This window comes from Lampris incognitus, chromosome 15 (genome assembly GCF_029633865.1).
Source record: "Lampris incognitus isolate fLamInc1 chromosome 15, fLamInc1.hap2, whole genome shotgun sequence".
NCBI classification, from domain to species: domain Eukaryota; kingdom Metazoa; phylum Chordata; class Actinopteri; order Lampriformes; family Lampridae; genus Lampris; species Lampris incognitus.
Genome location: NC_079225.1, coordinates 16956222 through 16979219, shown reverse-complemented (window position 1 = coordinate 16979219; position 22998 = coordinate 16956222). Strand labels below are relative to the sequence as shown.

Here is a 22998-nt window from a genome sequence, read left to right as displayed (position 1 = left end):
TTTAAACGTGTTTAATTCTGCTTGTATTTGAGCGAATTGTACTTTTAGACACGAGAGTAGTGCATCCCAGATTTGTTGATAAGATTCAAAAGGGACAATCTGCACAGCGTTGGCTTAAATTGATCCATCCGTCCATTTAAAAAAAAAAAATTTTTTTGCAAGAGCCACACCAAATCGGACCATTATTTTAACATTTGCGAGATATTTCGGAAATATTCATAATAAAATATACAAAATCTGAATAGTATTTTTTTTAAAGCATTTGTTTTTCAAATACATACACAGGACACATACTCTCACTGCAGCTGGAGTCAAAATGAACTGAAAGTTCTTCAGCCTAGTCCAGTGTGAGCCACAGCACACATACTGTGGTTCACAACATCCATACAAATCTGTAGATTCCCCTGAAAGAGTCAAAGAGTACTTTTGGAATACCATTAATCAAAATCTAAATAATACTCTCAATCGTTCTCCACTGTTGTACTATCCTAATATACCAACAGAGGGCGCTGTGAAAAGAGAGGGCCATACAGTAAACTGCGGCACTCTCTTGAATGTGATTTGTTGGCTCTCCGCGACCAGAAGCTCCCGTCTGTCTAGAGCCTCCTGGACCAGGTTGATGTTTTGTGGGATCCGCAGAATCTTTTCCAAACCGTTATTTCAGTCTGTGGAACAACTTTTCCAGTTACAGAATTCTCGAAAACTAACCTCGAAGATGGCTTTCCAGTATCCGCATTCTTACCGCGATGAAGCAGTCGTAAGTAATGTTAGCCGGCTTACTTAGCACGACGTGCTAACATGCCTGGATGCTTAATCATCGTCTTTCATTCATTGAGACAACGTCTACTGTGTTAGCTTGCAAAAGAGTTTAGCTATTCCCGTCATTATTATTAAACGGATTTACTGTTGATGTTACCCGGATGATCTCGTCAGCCTTCCAACAGCCCGGTACACGTATATAACAACACTTAAGCAACCGTAGTTAATTATTACAAAATATATCGTCATTATATACTATCACAATATATCAATCCTAAACTCGCTAGCATTGCTAATAAAAAGTCATTTTCAGCAGGAAGTGCACAACAGTTGTGGTTTGGTTGCTGCTAAATGCGAGCATATCAACTCGTTTCGTCGTGTAGTATGATGCCACACCTAACGTGAGTTTCTACCCGATGAGATTAACGTCTCATATGTCCCAGGTGGAAGACTACCATGGCCACAAGGTACTCGATCCATACAGTTGGCTGGAGGATCCGGACAGCGAAAAGACACAGGTAAATCTTGATCGTCTTCTTGATCAGCCTTGACAATTTCTGTAATTACTTTGCAACTTTGGGAATTCTAAAACTGTATAAAAACTATAGAAACCCCATGACACAGTTTACAAGGACAAAATATGGCGTTGTAAGATTTGCACACACTGAGTGGAAGTATTTCGTGAAAGTAAATAAGAGTTGCTAAATACTTGGGTAGAGGGATAGGGAGACAATTGGATGGCTAGTCATGCTGACTGTCTGAATAACTACACAAATGTCTTATTGTTGGTTGTGTCACTGCGTCTGAGAACTGCTTCTCCTAAATGTTTGTAGCGAAATGTGAAATTGCTCTAACAAGCAGGGTCTATTGTTGACAGATTGAACCACTAGAGATAAGACTTAGCTATTTATTTGGTATTCCTTTTTATTGCCTTTTTTTTCTCCAGGCTTTTGTCAATACTCAGAACCAGCTGACATTGCCATTTCTGGAGCGCTGTGAGGTGCGTGACCTGTTCAAGGAGCGAATGACAGAGCTTTATGACTACCCCAAATACAGCTGCCCTTTCAAGAGGGGAAGCAGGTGAGAACAAAAGGATGTGTAATAAGAAATATTAATTTTTTAAAATGTATTTGAAGTAATTGACCAGTTAGAAATTGGAAGGGATGTGGACGATTTTATTTAGCCTCCCTTACATCTGTTTTCCTTTTGCCTTGTACCATAATGGTATAGCATTGCGCAGTTAGCATTACTTTCTCATGGATTCACATCAATGAAATTTGGGCATTCTTGGCTGTGGTTAGTGTGGCTAACCACAGGGTACTGCAATTCAAAACACTCTTTTTTTTCCAAAACACTGGCTTGCTTGGATTGGCACAATGATCAAAGGGTCCTAAATATCATTGGTCTAGTATTCAAGTAATTTAGGAATGCCTGGCTCCTCTGATCCTCAGTCACTTCTTACCCCATTTTTTTAGGTACTTTCACTTCTACAACACGGGCCTCCAGAACCAGAGTGTGATGTACGTGCAGGAGAGCTTGGATGCAGAGCCCACCGTCTTCTTGGATCCAAATACTTTCTCTGATGACGGGACTGTTGCCCTGCAAGGTACAAAGACGGTTGAGAAAACAAACTAGATGAGCATCCAAAGAGACTAAGTGCTAACAAATCACAATCAATGTATATTCCATTTCTGGTTTGGCCAGTTTTTTATAATGGGTTTTGCCACATTCACCTTTTCTATAGTGCTTCTTATGTAGGTTGTAATTTGCCTTACCTACTGAATGCTTTATTTATTGCTCTATATGGCAGAACGAGTTATATGGAGCATGTCGTGATGCTCGTGTGTAGGCTATCTGGTAAAAATACTAGCAGCTTGGGTTAGTATACTAATGAATTGCTGACTCTTTGCATCCAAAATAGACTGCTGTATCTGTGCTGGATGCTAAATCGAGAATATCAACTTTGATTGGTCTCTTTGTTAAAGATGCTGTTTTGTTCCTGTTATTCGTCTAAGGTTATGCATTCTCTGAGGATGGGGAGTACCTGGCATACGGCACCAGTGCCAGCGGCTCCGATTGGGTGGAAATCCGCTTCCTGCGAGTTGAAGGGGCGGTGCCCCTTGAGGATCGCCTGGAGCATGTCAAATTCAGCTGCATGTCATGGACCCACGATGGGAAAGGCCTTTTCTACAACTCCTACCCTGATCAAGAGGGCAAGAGTGATGGTAAGACTCCCAGGCCAGGCAGCACTGGATTGCATTCAGATAATCTGTAATGCAATATTTTAGTGACGTTAATTTGATACATTCATCTATTCCAGTGGACGCAGGGGGGCAGACAAAACAGGCTGCAGGGACTGAAAAATTCCCACTGATGTAGTAGTGGGTGACCCAAGGAGGCAAACATGATTAAAAACCAACAATCAATATCTATTTTACGTGAGGAAGAACTGAAACACTGATACTAAGAAATGAAAAGAAAAATGAAGAAAGAAATAACGATCACAAATTCGGATTTTTAGCCAGTTTTCTCCTTTTTTTTAACTTATAGTTGATAATAATTTCTTTTGCTGCTGCCTTACAGATTTGATGTAGTTTTATCATCTCTGCTGTCCATCCTTCCTGCATTTCTTTTGTCATTCCATACTTGTTCTGACATGCCTGTTGATAATCACCACTAGGGGACAGCAATAAAAATAATCTCTTACCGCAGCTGTTTGTTCTCAGGCACCGAGACCTCCACCAACCTCCACCAGAAGCTGTACTTCCATGTGCTTGGCACTCCCCAGTCTCAAGACTGTCTGTGCGCAGAGTTCCCTGAACACCCGAAGTGGATGAGCGGAGCAGAGGTATGCCCACTGCAACATACTACAACATTATAATAATAATGCTTTGCTTAGTCAGTCACCACAGTTTTTTGTCCAAGGACACATCCTTGTTAGGGTTTTTTTTTTTTCCTCCGGGTGGTTCATCAGGTGCAAATGGGGTTAACACATTCAAGTGTATGGCCTTGATGGTCTTTTTGCTTGTGTAAGACTTAGTGTTTGTGTGTTGCAGGTATCAGATGATGGGCGCTATGTTTTGCTATCCATCAGGGAGGGTTGTGATCCCGTCAACAGACTGTGGTATTGTGACCTCCAGACTACTCCACAGGGTGTCACAGGTATTGTCTTTTATGACATATTTTGATTTAGTATCTATCAGTGTCTATGCAACTTTAATTTCTGTTTTTAATTTACAACTGGCACATAATTTCAATTAAATCCCAAAATAATGCACTTCAAGTTACATGCAAGTCACAGCCCTAGGTAGGATTTGCCATGTTCGGTAAAACATACTGAAATTTAGAAAGCCATATACAAAAGTTATAAAACTCAGTGTAGTCATCTTTTCCAGAGATTGAGAACTTAATTAGCATTACCTGATTTGGCCTGTTTTAGTAAACCTAATTTCTTTTATGCTTTCACCTACATTAAAACAACTGCTAGATCAAATTCCACAATTTCTACTTGCCTCAGATTTGCTACCAGTATCACTTTTTAATAATGCTAGCATCTTTCAAAAAATATATAGCTGTGTCAAAACACTGTGATGTGTCCCCATTTTCTTGTCTTATGCCGGGATCAGACTACACAATTTCAGCCCAAATTTGACACAATTTCGTCGTCACCGACAAATTTCCAGCATTAGGCCCGATTAAGAACATTGGGAAAGATGAGTGGGCGTCTTCACCCCGTGTAGTGTGACATAATCGAAGAAAAACGATGTGGCATCTGGGGCGCCCCATGACACCTGACAAAAAGTCTAGCATGGCAGAATTTTTTGCATTTTCTTGCCTAGTCTGACATTTCCTACGATGTGTTCCTTGACGTTGACCAATAGGATGACAGTGTTCTCTGGTCCACATATGTAAACATGGCAAAGAGAGAGCGACGCTGCTGTTGCTGCTGTCAGGTGGAACGACGAAACCGAGGAAAGTTTCGCTGAGCAGTGGCAACAATACCCCTGCCTTTTTGACATTTCCTCGAGGGAGGCCCATGACAGAGTCAAAAAAGATAGGCTAAATGTGAAATAGCAGAGGTAGTTTGTCAACCCGGTGAGTAGCTGCTTAAGCTATGCTAGGTTGTCATTCCCCAGTAGCACTAGCCGCAACAGCGTCCACAATTGTTTTGTCTTTCTTTTCTTTTTCGTTTCAGAACACAAGCCCACCAGCATCACACATAGCACTTCTGTAGTCATGATTGACAATTTCTTGACCCTCCTCCCTGACAACCTATGAATTTGCACGAGATCGTGAAAGGCAGCCTATGATGATTGGTCGGGGTCATACTTTTAGTGTTGCCAGTCTCCCGGCCAAGATTCGGCAAGAATTTATGGCACTATGATTGCCTAATCTGACATGGTGACTATTGTTAAAGGCAAAATTATTGTGTAGTCTGATCCCAGCTTTAGACAAGAAAAAGATGACAGAGCTCAGAATAGCATTAGCGATTCACCTGTAGTACATTCTTTCCTCTGGGATTTATAGTCCATGCTTTCTTACCACCAGGGCTTCTGCCATGGGTAAAGCTGATTGACAACTTCGATGCCGAGTACGAGTACGTGACCAATGAGGGCACGGTGTTCACCTTCAAGACCAACCTGGATGCACCACGCTACCGCCTCATCAATATCGACTTTGCTGCCCCGTCCCAGGGCAACTGGAAGGAGCTCATCCCCCAGCATGACAAGGACGTCATTGGTAAGCTCCCGCTGCCACTCCCACGGCCTTTGTAAACAGAAGAGAATAAACCTCATACGGAATATCTCCCAGCACACTTATTAGATGTCACTATGCTAAACATTTTGGTCCGGTTTGCCAGAATACAAGTTAAAATCTTTGCCATACATGAGAGGAGCACACGACTTGTGTGTGAGTGTAGCTTCGGCAAATCTAGGATCTGCTTTTGTTGGAGTGGGCCTCATTGCAACTAGTGTAAATGACTTACAGACACTCTCAGTTGCCATTTGGCCCCTTTTTGGTGCATCTTAGAGGGTAGCATGTCAGATTGCAGAAACATAAATGTTTGTGACTCACATAACACAAGGTCCCTGCAGATTTTAAGGGTCCCATGCTATTTCTGTGGCTCTGTTTGCCACCGTATGAAGCTAGTTACTATATACTGCCCTCTATAGGCGCTTTGTGACAAATATGACCCTTTAGTTTTTCCCTTGTTTCTTCCTTCCCCATCGTCCATCAATATTCATCCCTTTCTCACTTTCAACCAGCCCTCCCCCTTTTTTGGTCTGTGTTAACCCCCTCCCCCCGCTGACTGTTGGGATTTTCCCCCACAGTGTTCGCCACCTGTACATACTCCAGCTACCTGTTTGTGTGCTTCCTTCATGACGTGAAGAACGTGCTGAAGATGTACCGTCTGAGCACGGGGGAGGAGCTGAGGACATTCGCCCTGGATGTGGGCTCCGTGGTGGGCTTTACGGGTCGGCGGAGGGACTCTGAGATCTTCTACTACTTCACTTCCTTCCTCTCCCCAGGTATTGGCCGCCCTGTTTGAACCATGTGCAGCACTTGTAAACCACTGTTGTTTCTGCTTCATTATACTGGATGTTTTTGTTAAGTTTTTCAAGACTACAATCCTGGAGATCTTTTTAAACATACTGTTAGCCTACATTTTGTTATTCTGATAATTGCATGGTTTTTGACCACTCCAAATTCCAGACATTCATTTGAAATGTCAAGAACACTGTCAACTCACCTTAAGTAGATTGATACTGTATTTAGACATGTGGAAAATCAAGGGGGACATGGGTAAGAAGAGACACATGGAAAACCCACTAGTGGCATTCAGTCTTAGGCCTCTTGGTACCATTAAGCTTAATTTACCTGGCCAAGGAGACTGATACGATTTGACAGAGTTAAAATAAACTCCTCTTAACATCCTTAACATTGTATGATATGACACAATGGTAAAATTCTTTAAAATCTTGATTGCTGAGACAGTATGACCTGAATGTAGTAGTGCAATGTAGTGAAACTGCCCAAAAAAAAAATAAATTTTTTTTTCCCTATTGGCTGTAAACCATCATTAACAATGCAGTTATGCTCTCTCTGGATTTTATATATGGACCAATTGGGATTCTGACATTTTAATTGCATCAGACATTCACTCTTATGACATTTCCTTTTTTGTAATGTTTTCTCTCTGTTTATCGTGTGAGAATTTGAAAACAAAAAACAAATGGCCAAAAAAAAAAAATCCTTTCCCATGTGCAGCAAAAAGGATGTAGATATGTGAGAATGTTAAGATGACAGTGATTTTCCCCTTTCTCTTCAAGCCATCATTTACCACTGTGACCTGACCAAGGAGCCCCTGCAGCCTCATGTGTTCAGAGAGGTCACTGTCAAAGGCTTCAACCCATCCGACTACCAGACCACCCAGGTAAACAATCGTGTGGCTTATCATATTAATTTCAGATTTCAGTTTTGGTTTTTATGAGGAGATGTACAATTCCTGTCCATTTTTAATCGCAGAAACTTTTATTCTGCTTTCATCTTTTTTTCTTTTCGGATTTTTTCTTGATCACATGCCTTTAAGATATAGCCATGTAAAAGTTCATCCATCCACACAGGCCACTCTAGAGAATGGGTCTCAACTGGGTTTGCCCGGGTACTAAAATTTGACCTCTTCTTTTTAAGTAAGGACCCTGTGTGGCAGATAATGAGATATTTATCAAGGTTGTTTGTCAGGGGAAAAATCAGCTGGGTTGAAGTGCTGGCCTGAAACAAATCCTTCTCAGTCTGCTGATGTGTGACCTGTGATATTTGAAAACTGGTCAAATCATGAAGTAGACTCAAGGTTCTCAAGCTGGAAGGGAACAGTGTTCTTGGCGTGTGCCAAAGTCGGGTGTATTTCTCTCACATATTCCTCATGATGATTGTAAAATTAGAAATAACATGGAGATAGTGGCCAGGAACCGTGGGGTTGTCCAACCTTTGGGGTCATCCCGGTTCATCCTCTGTGTGGAGTTTGCGTGATCTCCCTGTGTCTGCGTGGGTTTCCTCCAGGTGCTCCAGTTTCCTCCCACAGTCCAAAGACATGTAGGTCAGGTGAATTGTCCGTACTGAATCGTCCCTAGGTGTGAATGTGTCGGCCCTGTGATAGACTGGCGGCCTATATACAGGGTGTCTCCCCACCTGCCACCCAATGACTGCTAGGATAGGCTCCAGCATCCCCGCAACCCTACTTGGGATAAGCGGCTTGGATAATGGATGGAGGTAGTGGCTTCCACTGACGCTCTTTTATTCTCTTGACTGTGACCCACTCACAAATGAAAGGGGTCACATGTTTGTAAAAGTATTTTATCTATCATATGAAACCAACCATGCATACAAGAGCAAGGCTTCGTCAGGGTCCTGAAATGATTAAACATGTCTTACAAGCCAGTCCCCCTTACAAGGCAGGTAGTTTTTTTCCCCAATATGGACAGTTTGGATATGTTATCTGGGTAATGAGCACTTAAGTCACCTCCCTTTGCATTTGTACCTGGTATTTTTAATGTGCCGTTGTTGAGTACACTCTATCCAGGTGATCAGATCTCATTTTCCATGTGCATGAGGCAAAGAAAGTAAGTGGGTGGGAAGATGTCAAGTCTATATACTGTATTTAAAAACTAGTCAAACAAAGCAATATCAAAGGACTGCAACCATGTGAGCACCCCGTATGCACTGTATTTACCCCTGGCTGTTTCTGGCTGAGATCTGATCACAGTGAGAATCACATTTCCTCCAAAGGTGGTCTGGCAGACTCACATTCAACTGTCTGCATTTGCATCTTGCATAAACACGCATTTAGGACTAAGAAATTTTTATTCCCACAGCTCGCATCTAATCGAAGATCACCGATCACCAATTTCCATCCCTTGCTCCAGACCGTGCCCAGTTTCTCTGTATTCCTGAGGACATCCCTGACCTGTCTCTCTCCTCTCCTTCTGCCCCCTCAGGTCTTTTACCCCAGTAAGGACGGCACTCAGATCCCCATGTTCATTGTCCACAAAAAGGGTATCAAGTTGGACGGCTCGCATCCGGCTTTCTTGTACGGCTACGGAGGCTTCAACATCTCCATCACCCCCAGCTACAGTGTGTCACGGCTCATCTTTGTTAGACACCTGGGGGGTGTCCTGGCTGTCGCCAACATCCGGGGAGGGGGGGAGTACGGAGAGACTTGGCACAAAGGCAAGGCATGGCACACACATGTATGCCAACACACACACACTGACAGACCTTATCACATGAGCTAACCCCACTTCCTGAAGTCATAACTCACTTCCTAAAGGCATAACCCACTTCCTGAAGGCATGCCCCACTTGTGTCACTCCTGTGTCTTTTAATAGTAATGACCTTCATTTAAACAGAAAGTTATACCAAGAACAAGGTTAGTCTAGAAAAATGAAAAAACAAAACAAAAAAATGTATAAATTATTAATATACAAATCCATCCATCCATTATCCAAACCGCTTATCCTTACTTAGGGTCGCGGGGATGCTGGAACCTATCCCAGCAGTCATTGGGCGGCAGGCGGAGAGACACCCTGGACAGGCCACCAGGCCATCACAGGGCCGACACACATTCACACCTAGGGTACAAAAATGATACCCCCATTTCTCTGTGTATATATACATACACATATACATGTGTATATATACAAATCAAATCAACATGATTGATTGATAGTTAATAATCTATTTACAAGATTATAGATCTAAAGATATTGATGACAGTTGGACATTATCTGCTACCTATCTGATGTGACTATGAATGTTGCTAGATTCAGATAGTTTTGCCTTTTCCAGATACGTTTACTGCAAGCAGTAGCCAACACAGTGCTAAATATAGCTAAATCTGGAGTTTTCTTTTCTTTGTAGTTAGATGGTTTGTACTCCTTTTCAAGAGGTAGTTAACTTTTACATGTTTTTGAGCTGAAGAAAATGTTTTTCCCTGGTGTGGTAAAAGCGATTGCCCTGGTTAGGAATTCATCAAAAAAAAAAAAAACAATAAAAAACGAGACAATGTCACACTCACAAAAAAAAAATCTATGTCAGGTGGTGTCTGGGTCCAGCGTGGTAGACTTGTGGGTTTCAAATGGATTCCTTGGGTAGCACCAGTACTACTGGTTTTGTGTCCTACCGGTGATTTCATCACAGTCTCCTTTTGTTTCAGGTGTAAAAGCTTCCTGACTGAAGTGTGAAGTAACTGCAACAACAGATGAATGTAATGAACTAGCTGGCAGAATAGAAATGCAGCAGTACCGGTGCTACCCCAAGGACCGGATTGAGAACCAATTTATTTTAGCAATAAAATATGAGTTGACTGGAAGGCACCAAGCTGGCTTTATTCAACTAAAACACTTTCCATCCCTTTTTTCCACCTTTTTTCAAAATAGAAGAACGTTGAGCGCTTACTTGCTCTTTAATTCCAAGACTGTAGACATTGCATATAGCACTACGTAGCCATACAAGTTTATTGTGATTGAGATTCGGTGAATAGACACAGCCTTTAATGTTTTTCTCCCTAGCTTTTATGAGTTGGTCCAAAAAAGATGGACTCTGACCATTTCTAGGACCAGACAGGAGGTTGATGTGCTGCCTTGTGATGTCCACTCTGCACAACTTCCTCTTCTTCCTCTTTTTATTCTCTGTTCCTCTCCAGTCTATATATACACACACACATACTACTATTACTACTACTACCGGCTCATCCCGTTAGGGGTCGCCACAGTGGCTCATCCGTTTCCATGTCTTGCTGTCCTCTGCATCTTCCTCTGCCACACCAGCCACCTGCATATCCTCCCTCACCACATCCATAAACCTCCTCTTTGGCCTTCCTCTTTTCCCCTACCCTGGCAGCTCCATATTCAACATCCTTCTCCCAATATACCCAGCATCTCTCCTCCACACATGCCCAAACCATCTCAATCTTGCTTTGTCTCCAAACCGTCCAACCTGAGCTGTCCCTCTAATACACACACACACACCAGATAGAATGTATATTATTCCACTACACAGGTTTTTAAAGAGACAATGACTTGGTATTTTCTGACCATACCCAGTCAGAGTGCACACAGAGCCGATCGCAATGAAAAGACAGTCTTTTAATGTTACATTGTCATGAGTGTCCTGAGCACCATGGGGGCTCTTATTTTTCCTCTTTCTTCTTGTCTAGCTGGCATGTTGGCCAACAAGCAGAACTGCTTCACGGACTTCCAATGTGCAGCTGAGTATCTCATCAAAGAGGGCTACACCTCTCCATCCAAACTCACCATCAATGGAGGCTCCAATGGTGGCCTGCTTGTTGGTATGTCTGTATTACTTTACTCATGCCTTGCTTTCATAACCGGGGTTCCATGGGACACAATGTGCTGAATTGGACTCTCCTGGTTAAATAGATCATATTTATTATTGGAGTTACAGAAAGTTCAGTAAGTATATGAAGAGTGGGAAGTCCACTCCCCTTTGTCGTTTTTTTTATTCAGGACAATTGAAAGTAGATACATTGTAAAGGTGGACGCAGTTTGGGAATGTTAAGGTGTACTACACAATTACATAGATATTATCCTTCAACCATGTGTATTTGCCTGCGTTCATGTGTTTGTATTACCCTTTTAGCTGCCTGTGTGAACCAGCGGCCTGAGCTGTTTGGCTGTGCAGTAGCCCAGGTCGGCGTCATGGACATGCTGAAATTCCACAAGTTCACCATCGGCCATGCATGGACCACTGACTTTGGCTGCTCTGAAATCAAAGAGCAGTTTGAATGGCTCATTAAGTAGGTGTTTGCTGACTGTCATCTATGTGTAGTCTTATTATGAGTACTTATTAAGTACTGACCAAAATCTTCCCTCACATTTGCACTCGTGTCTGGCGATGATTTAGCTGCGATTTCAACATCCACCTCTGATTTGGCTCTAGTTTTGGGAAGATTTGGCAAATTTTTATTCTAAAATGGTTCTGATTTGGCTTGGTATTGATCAGCGATAATTATATATATATATATATATATAGATTCTGTGGCGTGCAGCTGGGCCAATTTCTTTTGCCTCCAAATGTTAAGTATAAGTGTCCATGTACCTATTGAATGAGCAAAGTCCCTTCTATCCAACCTGTAGTTGTGTTCCTGTTTTTTCAGCCTTTAACACTAACATGTTGCCTCTCTGACCTCCACCCTTCACCTCCAGGTACTCACCCCTCCACAACATTCGCGTGCCAGAGGGCGATGGGGTTCAGTACCCATCAGTGCTCCTCCTAACAGGGGACCATGACGATCGGGTGGTGCCCCTCCACTCCCTCAAATACATTGCCACGCTGCAGTACATCGTGGGGCGTAGTCCCAAGCAGACCAACCCCCTGTTCATCCATGTGGACACAAAGTCAGGCCACGGTGCCGGCAAGCCCACCAGCAAGGTTATCCAGGAGGTGGCAGATACATATGCCTTCATTGCTCGCTGCCTCAGCATTTCCTGGGTTGAATAACACCACCGCCTCAGCCTCCACCTGCTCCATTACATATCTTCGTCACACCTCTCTATTTGATTTGTTTCTTATTTTTTTTCTTACTGAAGCCTTGTTGACTACTCTCCCCTCATCCTTTACTGAAATTGTCTTTCGAAAAATATTACAAGCGTACACATCCAGTTTCTCCATCTGTGCACACACGGATGAGCCAAAACATTATGACCACTCACGGGTGAACCGAATAATTCTGATCATCTCCAAACAAGGGCAAATGTCAAGTTCTGGGTAGATTAGATAGTAAGCGAACAATCAGTTCTCATAAAGACCTGAGTGACTTTGACAAGGGCCAAATTGTTATGCCCAGACGACTGGGTCAATGCATCTCTGAAACGGCAAGGCTTGTGGGGTGCTCCCGGTCAGCAGTGGCGAGTACCTACCGACAGTGGTCCAAGGAGGGACAAACCACAAACCGGCGACAGGGTGTTGGGCGCCCAATGCTCATCAATGCATGAGGACAACGAAGGCTATCCTGTCTGGTTTGAACTGACTGAAGGTCCACTGTCGCACAAGTCACAGAATATTTTAATGATAGTTATGGGAGGCACCCTGCTGCGTATGGGGCCGGTCCATGGCAGCTCCATCTCGCAACTTACGGGACTTGAAGGATCTGCTGCTACTGTTTTGGTGCCAGATCCCACAGGACACCGTCAGTGGTCTTGGGGAGTTCATGCCTTGGCACAGTTTTGGCGGCACACGGAGGACCAGCAGCATATTAGGCAGGTGGTCATAAAGTTTTGGCTCATCAGTGTGTAAGTTTTTAATGAACACATAAATTAACTTTTGTTTACGTGACCACAGCCTCGCCCCTCGTCTTCCCTCCGCTGTCTGTAGTTGTCCCCCTCTACTCCACGAGGCCCTTTTTCCGGTGGAGCAGGCTCTCTTTCTGCTGTGCTTTTTTTTTTTTTTAAACAACACTCTTAGCCAGCACTTAACACTAACCAAACCCTCCCTTTTCACTTACGTGCTGTCCCCCGCCGTTCCCCGAGTATTGAATTCTTATGAATTGGAGAATGATTTTATTATCCCCGCGGTGGGGCTTTACTGGGAGGGCTATGTCACCTTTACTGTAATCGGCCATCATAGTCAAGAGGTTCATGTGGGGAAAGGTCAACTGAAGGTCATGAGAAAAGTAATCGGTGCTCCCACATGTGGAGGTTTCTTTTCATTGGAGCACATCGTAGAGGCTGCTGGGCACTGATTGATTCAGCATGTAAAAATTCAAGTAGAAACAGTATTGTACAAATGATACTACGAGCTGCGTGTTACTGAGATGAGTGTTGAAAGGTGCGAATAGTTTTGTGTGTATGTGTGTGTGCGTGCGCAAGTGTCAGTGCGTGAACATCTATATTTAAATGTCATTACCCACATCTTTTGGACTGATCTTGATTTCTACCTCTTGACATGTGCTGATTGTTTTACCTTTTAAAGGAAAAAAGCAACACTTAAAACAATGCCACAACTTCAATAAACAGTTTTTGAACATCATGTCATAGTAGGCCTGCTCGTTTATTATTGGGGAAACAACATTTTGAGAAAAAAGAAATGACAGAAAACGCAAACCAATTATGGGAATTTCCTAAGAACCATATTGATTCAGTGTATTTAAGAATACTGACGGATGTAATTGAGGTTGTAACTGTTATGCCCAAAATTAAGAGGGAACCCCCCCCCCCAAAACACTGAAATACAACACGCAGAAATTGCACCAGTGCCTCATTGTATTGAGGCGTGCTGCTGCCGTCATACGTCTGAAGGTGTAATTACGTGATTCGCCGCTGGGGGGCAGCCTCTCCGCGTCAATCATCAACATACAAGTGTGATTAGAAAACAAGGCCGGTCTGCCAGGGGGCCATGCGAACTGCTCATTCATTTTCTTTGTTGCACACTAACGGTCCTTGATAGTTTGATTTTTTTTTAGGGGGAAATGGCTAAAATCAGCGTGCCACACCACAAAGGAAATTAAAAAAAATTTCTGAATTAAAGATTCGCAGCAACCAACGGGACTCTTGGTGTGAACCTTCGAGAAGACTCCCTGCCAATTCACTGCTGGAATGTATCGCTCACTTCGTTATGCAAATGAGGCCAGGAGTGAATTGTGTTGCCTAAAACAGCAGCAGCAGCAGCAGCTTCAGAGGGACAGGTGGCTTTTCCTGTGGCTTTTTCCAATCGAGCTGTTTGGCAACCACTTCACTTATGGCTCATATAACCCAATACTTTAGCCATTAAATGTAAATAAGAACAGACATTTCTAGGATTTGTCCGTCTCTATAGTCAGACTAATTTGTTTTTTTTTCTCCTCCGAGAAGTCTGTTTCTGTGTTGCTACAGATGGATTTGAAATCTAATTTCATCCCAGTCTCTATGCACAAATACCAACAACAAATTCATTTATTTCCTTTTATTGAAATGTTATTTTCACAGGAAACGTTTCCCGGCACATTGATGATAACTGATAACCTTTTCAGCATGTAAACTGTACATCTGGTTAATTAACACCCAACAACGAACAAGCAAAACATTACCTATGAAAAGTTCACTGAGGAGGGGGAAAAAACACATCAGATGCTGCAACAGCTGATTAAAAACAATTTAGTGATTTACTAAAAAATCACCGTCACACACACGATGGTGATTTCCTGTTCTGCAGCAACACGGTATATATTATATATATATATATATATATATATATATATATATATATTCTGCTCCTCATATATATATATATGAGGAGCAGAATATCAATATATAGTGGAATATATTGATATTCTGCTCATTAGTTGAGTACTTTTATCAACACAATTGACGGTTTGCGAAAAAAACCGCTACACACACACACACACACACACACACACACACACACACATAACCGTATAAATGATTTTATTTAAAATAGGCTGCATGCATGAACTACATTAAAGCTGACAGAGTTGACTATTGTTGGTCCTGTATGGAAATGAAAAGATTGTTCCGGCAGAACAATAGAGACAATAGAAACAGTAGATGAGTCGGTGACCCCTCTCACAGGCTCTCTTGTCTCGGCACAACAAGTGTCTGGGGATGTGAAATTAACGAAGGTCCACCGACACATTCCATATTAATGAAGTTACCCCCTCCAGTCTTTGTTCAAACCAACGCAATCCAAGCTCATCTGCATTCATCCGTTCATTCAATCGTTCACACACGTGTATGTGGTGCGTTTCCGAAACATGCGTTTCCCAGGGTGCTTTGCGAAACAGGACGCCGCCTCCTAGCAATAGGGTGGTCCTCATCAATGACTTTACACACAGGTCTGCGTCTAAGCTCAGCAGAAACCCATCCAGCCGGTTCCAGCTCGTTAGCTTCCAGCTCGCGCAGTATTTGACTGACTCGCCAACTTGGCATATGCAGAATAAATAACTCTCGCGGGGAGCCGGAGTCAACACAGAGCCACTGTTTGCACTGAACATCGCAGGTGTCTCGACCAAATAACTAATAGGGGCGTGCTCGTCACGCACTTTATGCATGAAAGCAACTCGGCTCAGTGTGACGTGCCAGCGAGTAACAAGCCTGTTTGTTTTTCTTGCTGAACTGCACTGTAGTCCAACGGAGCCTCTACACCCGCCAAACACCTGTAGCAACTCTCTGGTCCTGTTCCGTTAACCACACGGTTGCATTGTACCTACGCGTCCCCCTAAAGGGGCGGCACCGCCATCAACTTGGCGGACAAATTCTGCACGATCTGAAACCGGATATCAGCGTCGCCATTACTCGTTTAAAACGCTCGAGGCAGTGTCTATTAAAGCAACGATGGAAAATTAAATAGTGGCTCGTCGTCTCACAAGTCAGCCATCACCGGTTAGAAAGGAGACGCACATGGATAAATAACGTTACACCCACGCCGCTGCAGTCCACACACTATGGTGGTGGTGGTTGTTGTTGTGTGCGTTGTGAAGGCTGCTTGTATGTCGGGTAAGGTCGTGCGTTTTCCCTGCAGAAAGCGAGCTGACAGGTGTTTTGCCAAAATCTGTGACCCGTCAGATTATACGACCCTGCCTTTAAAACGTTCTACTCCCCCCCCCCCCCAGATGCTAGTACTAATCTCAACCGCACCAAACCCACATCTAACGTCAGCGGTGTCTCCAACCAAATACCCAAATTTAAACATAAACATCTTGAACTTCACGTCTAAACTTAACCTTATCTAAACTGCCGTTTCCATGGCTGGAAGAGTGGCAGGGTCACATAACCTCACGGGTCACAGATTTTGCTGTAACACCCGGCCCATTACCAACCACGAGATGACGCTTTTGGAGACCACGTCACAACCCTGCAAGGACACAGCAGTCATTTGCATTCAGCTGACTGCCAGATGACACACAGGTCAATGTATTCAGATGGCGAAACTTTATAGAACAAAAACATAAAAAAAGTACAAAAAAGTTTAAAAAAAAAAAGGTTTGTTCTATACCGCCTCGCTTATTTGGACCAAGCCGTGTTGCTGCAGAACAGGAACCACCTCATAGAGAGATGAGCGGTAGGTATCGATCACAAATATGAGAGCATGCCAAGTTCAATAATAGAGGCGTACAGCCAAAGTCCTTTAAAGCTCAGGGAAATCCTCTGCGCACATCTCTGCCTCGTCTCAAAGATTTTAGGACTCATAAATACAGTGACGTCATACTACAGCCCCGTGTTTATTATGGATACTCAGATGTGATTTGTCTGGAAGGTGACTGCTGACTTTCAGACGTAACACTGAATATTCATACGATGGCTTTTAAAGCCCCTAGTGGTTCTTCCATTGTTAGCCTTGGAGAACTAAGTTGTGTGTTTTTACACACGCAACAAAAAGGCTCCTAATGTCAGCTTTCCTACATATTCTCATGCGATTAGGTGAACCCACACAAACCTCTCTCTGCTGAGGAGATAGCACACTGCTGTTGGCCGGTGGCCTGGAACATTTTCATTTCATTGTTGGTTTGATTCTTATGGTCGAAAATTACTTGAACTGACGTCTAAGAGCAGGTTGGCGGTGAGAGAGAGAGAGAGACAGAGAGAGCGCGAGATCGTTTTCTAGTCAGGCCTTGCTTGTATGTTAAACAACGACTCACTGTGACGTCTTTGCTGTACAAATATATTGTAATGTGTCGCTACCTCACTGTGTGTGTGTCTTTTGGTACTGCGTGAAGAGGCTACATGAGAAAAATACGTCTGATGAGTATCCAGAAAGTACAACCAATCTGCTAAAATCTACATCTATATACCAAAATCTACATATATATGCCAAAATCTACATCTATATACCAAAAGCTACATCTATATACCAAAATCTACGTCTATATACCAAAAGCTACATCTATATGGCAAAATCTACATCTATATGCCAAAATCTACCTCTATATACCAAAAGCTACATCTATATACCAAAATCTACGTTTATATACCAAAATCTACATCTATATACCAAAATCTACGTCTATATACCAAAAGCTACATCTATATGCCAAAATCTACATCTATATACCAAAATCTACGTCTATATACCAAAAGCTACATCTATATGCCAGCACTTAACGATACTTTACACGATATTCAGCACGGGCATTTCAGTCCAAACCAAGACAACCCCCCCCTTCCTTCACGGACTTGGCTATTATTTGGTTGGTTGAAATATTGATTTTGACAGTATTACGTTATTTTTTATTAACACGAGCAACGTATTCAGCTTGGTAAGGAGCTGTTTTTTTCGATCTGTCAGGTGATCTAAATCTATGTAACGTAATTGTTAGCTTGTTAGCTACCCTGCTAACGCAAGATGTGCTAACGCGCGTGCGCTAGGCCGGGCCGGCTTCCAAAACAAAGCACAGAGACGCACGCGGAGGAGTGTGACGTCATTCTCTGCTCAGGACGCCATTATTCCACTATGTCTACATAGCAAGTTGTTTGCTGCTATATTAATGCTCTGAATTTCACTATATATATATATATATATATATATATATATATATACACACACCTTCAAGAACATAAAAAATTAAACCTAGAAAAAATACCTGCTGTAATCTTTTTTAGATATAGCAATCCCCTACCTCCGTTTTCCTATCGGAATTAATCAGAATTAATGAATTGGATATATTGCATATATATGTATCATTTTATTAGTTAGCGAAATTAACAAATATTTGCAATTACTGCCATTTATTGACGTGATAACCCACGTGCATAGCCTGAGCACATGGATTATGGTCTTCCAATCTCATTCCAGTGCCAGATAGACCTCAGTTTGTAAAGCACTTTGAGTGGCTGTTGCAGCTAGAAGAGCGCTATATAAAATGCAACTTGATTGATTGATTGATTGACTGATTGATCTATCTGCATGTGTAGTCTCTGCTAATGTAAATAACACATTTAAAAACAATGCCACATAATTAAAGTATAATTAAATCTTTAAGCAGGAAACAAAGAAAATGTGTTAAAAGAAAAATGTTCTCTTCTACCATGTAACTTAATGTCTTCAAATGCACGTGAAGCTCCTTCCTCTGCGAAAGTGCGCAATCTCTTAAGGTCACTCTGAATATACGAACAGCACATTTCCAAGGGTAATATATTTTCCATCACTTTACAAAAAAAAGGGGAAATACAAGTTTTGAACGTTGTAATTTTTTGATCACTAAATTTCGTAACTGAGGTTGCAATTATCTATATACATGTGCATAGTTATTGTTTAGCATCAGCACTATTTCATCACTTCGAACTGCCCCGTCCTGCGTGATATACCACTATTTCTACTTCTGTGGTGTATAACGGTTTTAAATTAACCTCGCCGATTCGGACTTTGAAGCATTCCCCTGCTCCTATGCGTAAAGGTGATTATCAAAAGGACCTTTTCCTTTCTGTTTTGTTCAGGTGAATGTCTCCACTGAACCGGCGGGCGGCGCTGTTCCTCTCACTTCTCAGTGGGCTTGGCGCTTTCCATAGTGTAGCGCTGGTCTGTGGCCCGTTTATTTGTGCCGCTCAATGCAGATCACATGTAGATTGCGCAGACCTATGGCAGACCCCAGATCAGTGGAGGAGATTCGGAGAAGATAATAAACTCCTGTACACGCGGTTAAAGGCGTGGGTGTTGGAAAACGCACTGCACAGTCTGCACGTAGCACCGGACCACAGAGTATGGCATGACAGGGGTAGCAGTTGTATGGGAAAAGTTTCTTATCAGGGTTTTGAATAGCGGGATACTGTGTCGGGCAGTCTGTGAACTAGATGGGTGGGGGATGTGAAGTGTGGATCTCCATCAACAAAAGAGGTGGGGGTAGGCTGGAGTCATTACACGCAACACGGTTTAAGGAGCCCATTTTAAAAAAAAAATCTCTGCGACATTCAGACGCCTGGGAAGAATTTCAGCCCGACGCCTCTTAATGAATATTCGGGCAATTTGAAATGTGCATTTGAGATGTGCATTAGAACATGCTTACACCTACTTTAGCAGGCCTTCTCGTGTTAATGTCTCCTTTAAATACAGCTACTGAGCCGCATGCTGTGCGCAGCGGGTAACCACGATGAATGAAGAAGCAGATCTTTGCCTGATCTGGTTGAGTATAGACAGACATGTCGTCACAGGAATCAGTTTGCTCCCTGTATAGACGCAGAAAATCAAAACAAATCCGCCTGCTCCGCACGCTTGTCATCTTAGGTTACAGAGTCACTATAAAATATTCATCGATGGAAAATCTCCTTCAGTTCACATGGCCTTGTGTAGGCCTGTGCAAGCAGCCCAGGAAGCCAGTCTAAACATGCAGGTGCACGGGCACAACGGGCTCAATTAGACTTCATTTTTGGTCCGGGATCCGTTATTTTATTTTATTGCCCCCCCCTTTCTTTTCTTTCTCTCGCCGGAAAAAAAAAGAAATCATAATCAGAGGGGGCATCGAGAGGAACGTGTGTCGCCTCCTCTATCCGGATAGGAGAGCAGAGGATGTCCGCTGCCTCGCCAACAGGTGAGTTGCTCTCTACCCTCCACCTCTCCGAACCGTGGCTCCATCTTTACCCACTACACGTCCAGGCGCCATTAAAACAACACCCACTTTGTGGAGCGGTGTTCCACCCCAAAACTTGCGGTTCCCAGTTTGACTCCCAGTACCAGCTCAGCGCGGCTGGCGGGACGCTATAGAATTAGGAAGCACGGAGCTCGCTCACAACATTTAATGGAGTAAACGAGGCGCTGGTGGAACACACGCGCCCTATCCCGAGACTATTGATTGATGGCGAAGAGAGAGAGAGAGAGAAAAGTTTAGCCTCTGTGGATTTAAAGGAAATAAAAAAAAAATCACACCGGCAAAACCAAGTGACCCGCATGGGCAGAGAAAGAGGGATAATAGTGTATACTGACCGTCCGTGTGCCGCGCGCGTCCTGACCGGCGGAGGTGGAAGATAAAAAAGATGTTGATCCGCTCTGTTGTTGTCCCGCGGAGCTCGAGCCTCTCCGCGTGACGTCACCTGTCCCCCCCCCCATTCACATGTTTTGACCGCGATTATTTAAGCCGCGTTTTGCTTCTCTCTATCCCCCCCCCTCTCTCTCCCCCTCCGACCCCCTTTCTCTCTCTGTCGCCGCAAAATAGTGGCGACTGTTCTGGAAAAGGCTGCAGAAATGAAGGAGAGCGAAGAGCCGCGCAGGTTTCGGGGTGAAAAGTTTGGGGGAAATAATGAGAGCGTCTCAGTCAGAGCAGCTTATTAGAAGACTGGCTGGGACGTGTCCCCCCCCCCTTTTTTTTCACTAATATGTTGGCCATCACTGGAAGCCCACACGTCTGCACAACACCGCCGGGACGCCACCACGGAAACACCATTTCTGCTTTTATTTTAACGACTGAAACGATCGTGAGAATCGCGCTGATTGACTAGCAAAACGAAAAACGAGGGTTTTAATTTCCTTGGTTTCAGACACGAGACACGTGGCGCACGCGGGCTTCTGTGAGCCACTTTCAAGCAATTTTTCGTTGCCTCTAAATGTTTTTTAACGAAATTTACTTCGTGCGACGCGGACGAAGCAGTGCGTATAATTTCTAAAAAAAAAAAGTGAAGACACAAGTGCCTAAACTCTTCCTCCCTCCATCTCTAACTTGCACAGGAGTTTGGAGGGATTCAAATGCAGCTGAAGAACAATCACATGCATCCAAATTTCCATATTACTGAATGAAGGGCATCGCCGGCTCCGCGTGCAGGTCTCTCCCCATATATCCATGCATACATGTCCCTCTTCTTCAAAACAACCCTGACAGGAGATGATCTACAGCTTCACCCATCATGTTTACACCTCCTGGCAGAGGAGGTAAAAAAAAAAAAGAAAAAAAAAGTTAAGGGATTGGTGACTGGAATGCATGCTCTAAACGACAAAAAAACAACCCCCTTACCGAAAAAAGGAGGAAGAAAAGGAGCGTCGAACTCGCTGAACCCTTTGAACTGCATTGACAGCGTTGCAGGGTAAAGGCGAATTTCCCTCTGGGAGCCTACATGGCGAGGAGTGGGGGTTGGGTGAGGTTAGCTGGGGTGAGGGAGTCCAAAGTCTTCCCAGAATGTCGGCATTCAGATGGGGGCTCTCAGTGATCCCTCCATATGGGTCAAATTCGTCGACTATTTCCGCCGAGAGAAGCAACGGCCGCATGGCTTAATTGGTGATCGGTGACGTCACCGCTCGGGGGCCTCGTCATCAATTCTCTGATCGAGGATCTGTAAGGGGGCCTTGCAAATTTTAAGAATGAACTTGGTCAGAGGACGTAAAAAGCGTGCCTCGGCTGTTGTGTAGCGGTCTTAATGATTATACCGACACCCACTGCGCTGCATCAATCATTACTATTTGATGCATGGGCCCTTAGCGGGGAGGAAGAGACATTACGGTGACTCTCGTCGATTCGTCCCGACCAGAGACGTCCTCCCAGGTTATGAACGACTTGTATGAAATGTGACTCCGGACCTGTGACCAAAAACAGTTTTTTCACTAGCCATCGCTGAGGCCTCCTCTATGGAGCTACGCATCTCGGAAAAGCAGAATTTGCGCGGGGGGCTGGGATGGATTGGGGGTAGGGGTATAAGCTCATGAATTCCGGAGGGTGGGCTCTTAGGGCTGGTGGGTGGAGATGGGGTTGTTGTTGCTTCATTCCTGTAACGTGTTTCCCCCCCCACCCCCCCACCCCACTTTACTCTCAGCTCTTCAGAGACGTGCTGTTCCGCACACGAGCTGAGACGTGAGACGGTCTCAGCTGACCGGCGTTACCTCGTCCAGCCTCGTTGGCTTGAGGGTAACCCCGGATCGTTGCTTGGCATGTTTCTTCTCCTGTTGTCTTCGCTCCTCTTGTAGAGGAAGGGGGCACGCTTCGGTTAATCTACAATGCAGCCTTATAGTTTTCTCCCCCCCCAAAACAGACGACTGTGTCCCGTGTGACTCTGGGCTGCAAAATTGATGAAATATCGATAAGTGCAGCCTATAAACCCTTAGCACATATAGTTTGTTTTGCAGGGGTTTCCACTCACATTCCAAAGCTGTGAGTTCAGCTCTCCCCTGGTGCACACTATGGTGATACTGAGAGGTAACTGGTCATATGGCTAGCAACAAGAGCTCGTAAACAACCTATTCCGAGACGTCCAGAAAGTAGTGGTTCGCCTATAGGTAGGCCATTAAAGACTATTGAGCTCACAATAAATAATC

General features: G+C 43.7%; 1 protein-coding gene across 1 annotated transcript; it reads left to right on the top strand.

Annotated features, from left to right (window-relative positions):
* Positions 1 to 612: 612 nt before the first annotated feature.
* On the top strand, positions 613 to 13800 carry prep (prolyl endopeptidase). The gene is made up of 14 exons (XM_056294688.1): positions 613 to 757; positions 1203 to 1277; positions 1706 to 1839; positions 2235 to 2365; positions 2775 to 2984; positions 3486 to 3607; positions 3816 to 3921; positions 5308 to 5499; positions 6093 to 6290; positions 7092 to 7195; positions 8757 to 8988; positions 10976 to 11107; positions 11419 to 11575; positions 11985 to 13800. The coding sequence occupies exons 1-14, from the start codon at positions 620 to 622 to the stop codon at positions 12277 to 12279; spliced, it is 2226 nt and encodes a 741-aa protein (XP_056150663.1). The 5' UTR covers positions 613 to 619; the 3' UTR covers positions 12280 to 13800.
* Positions 13801 to 22998: the final 9198 nt, after the last annotated feature.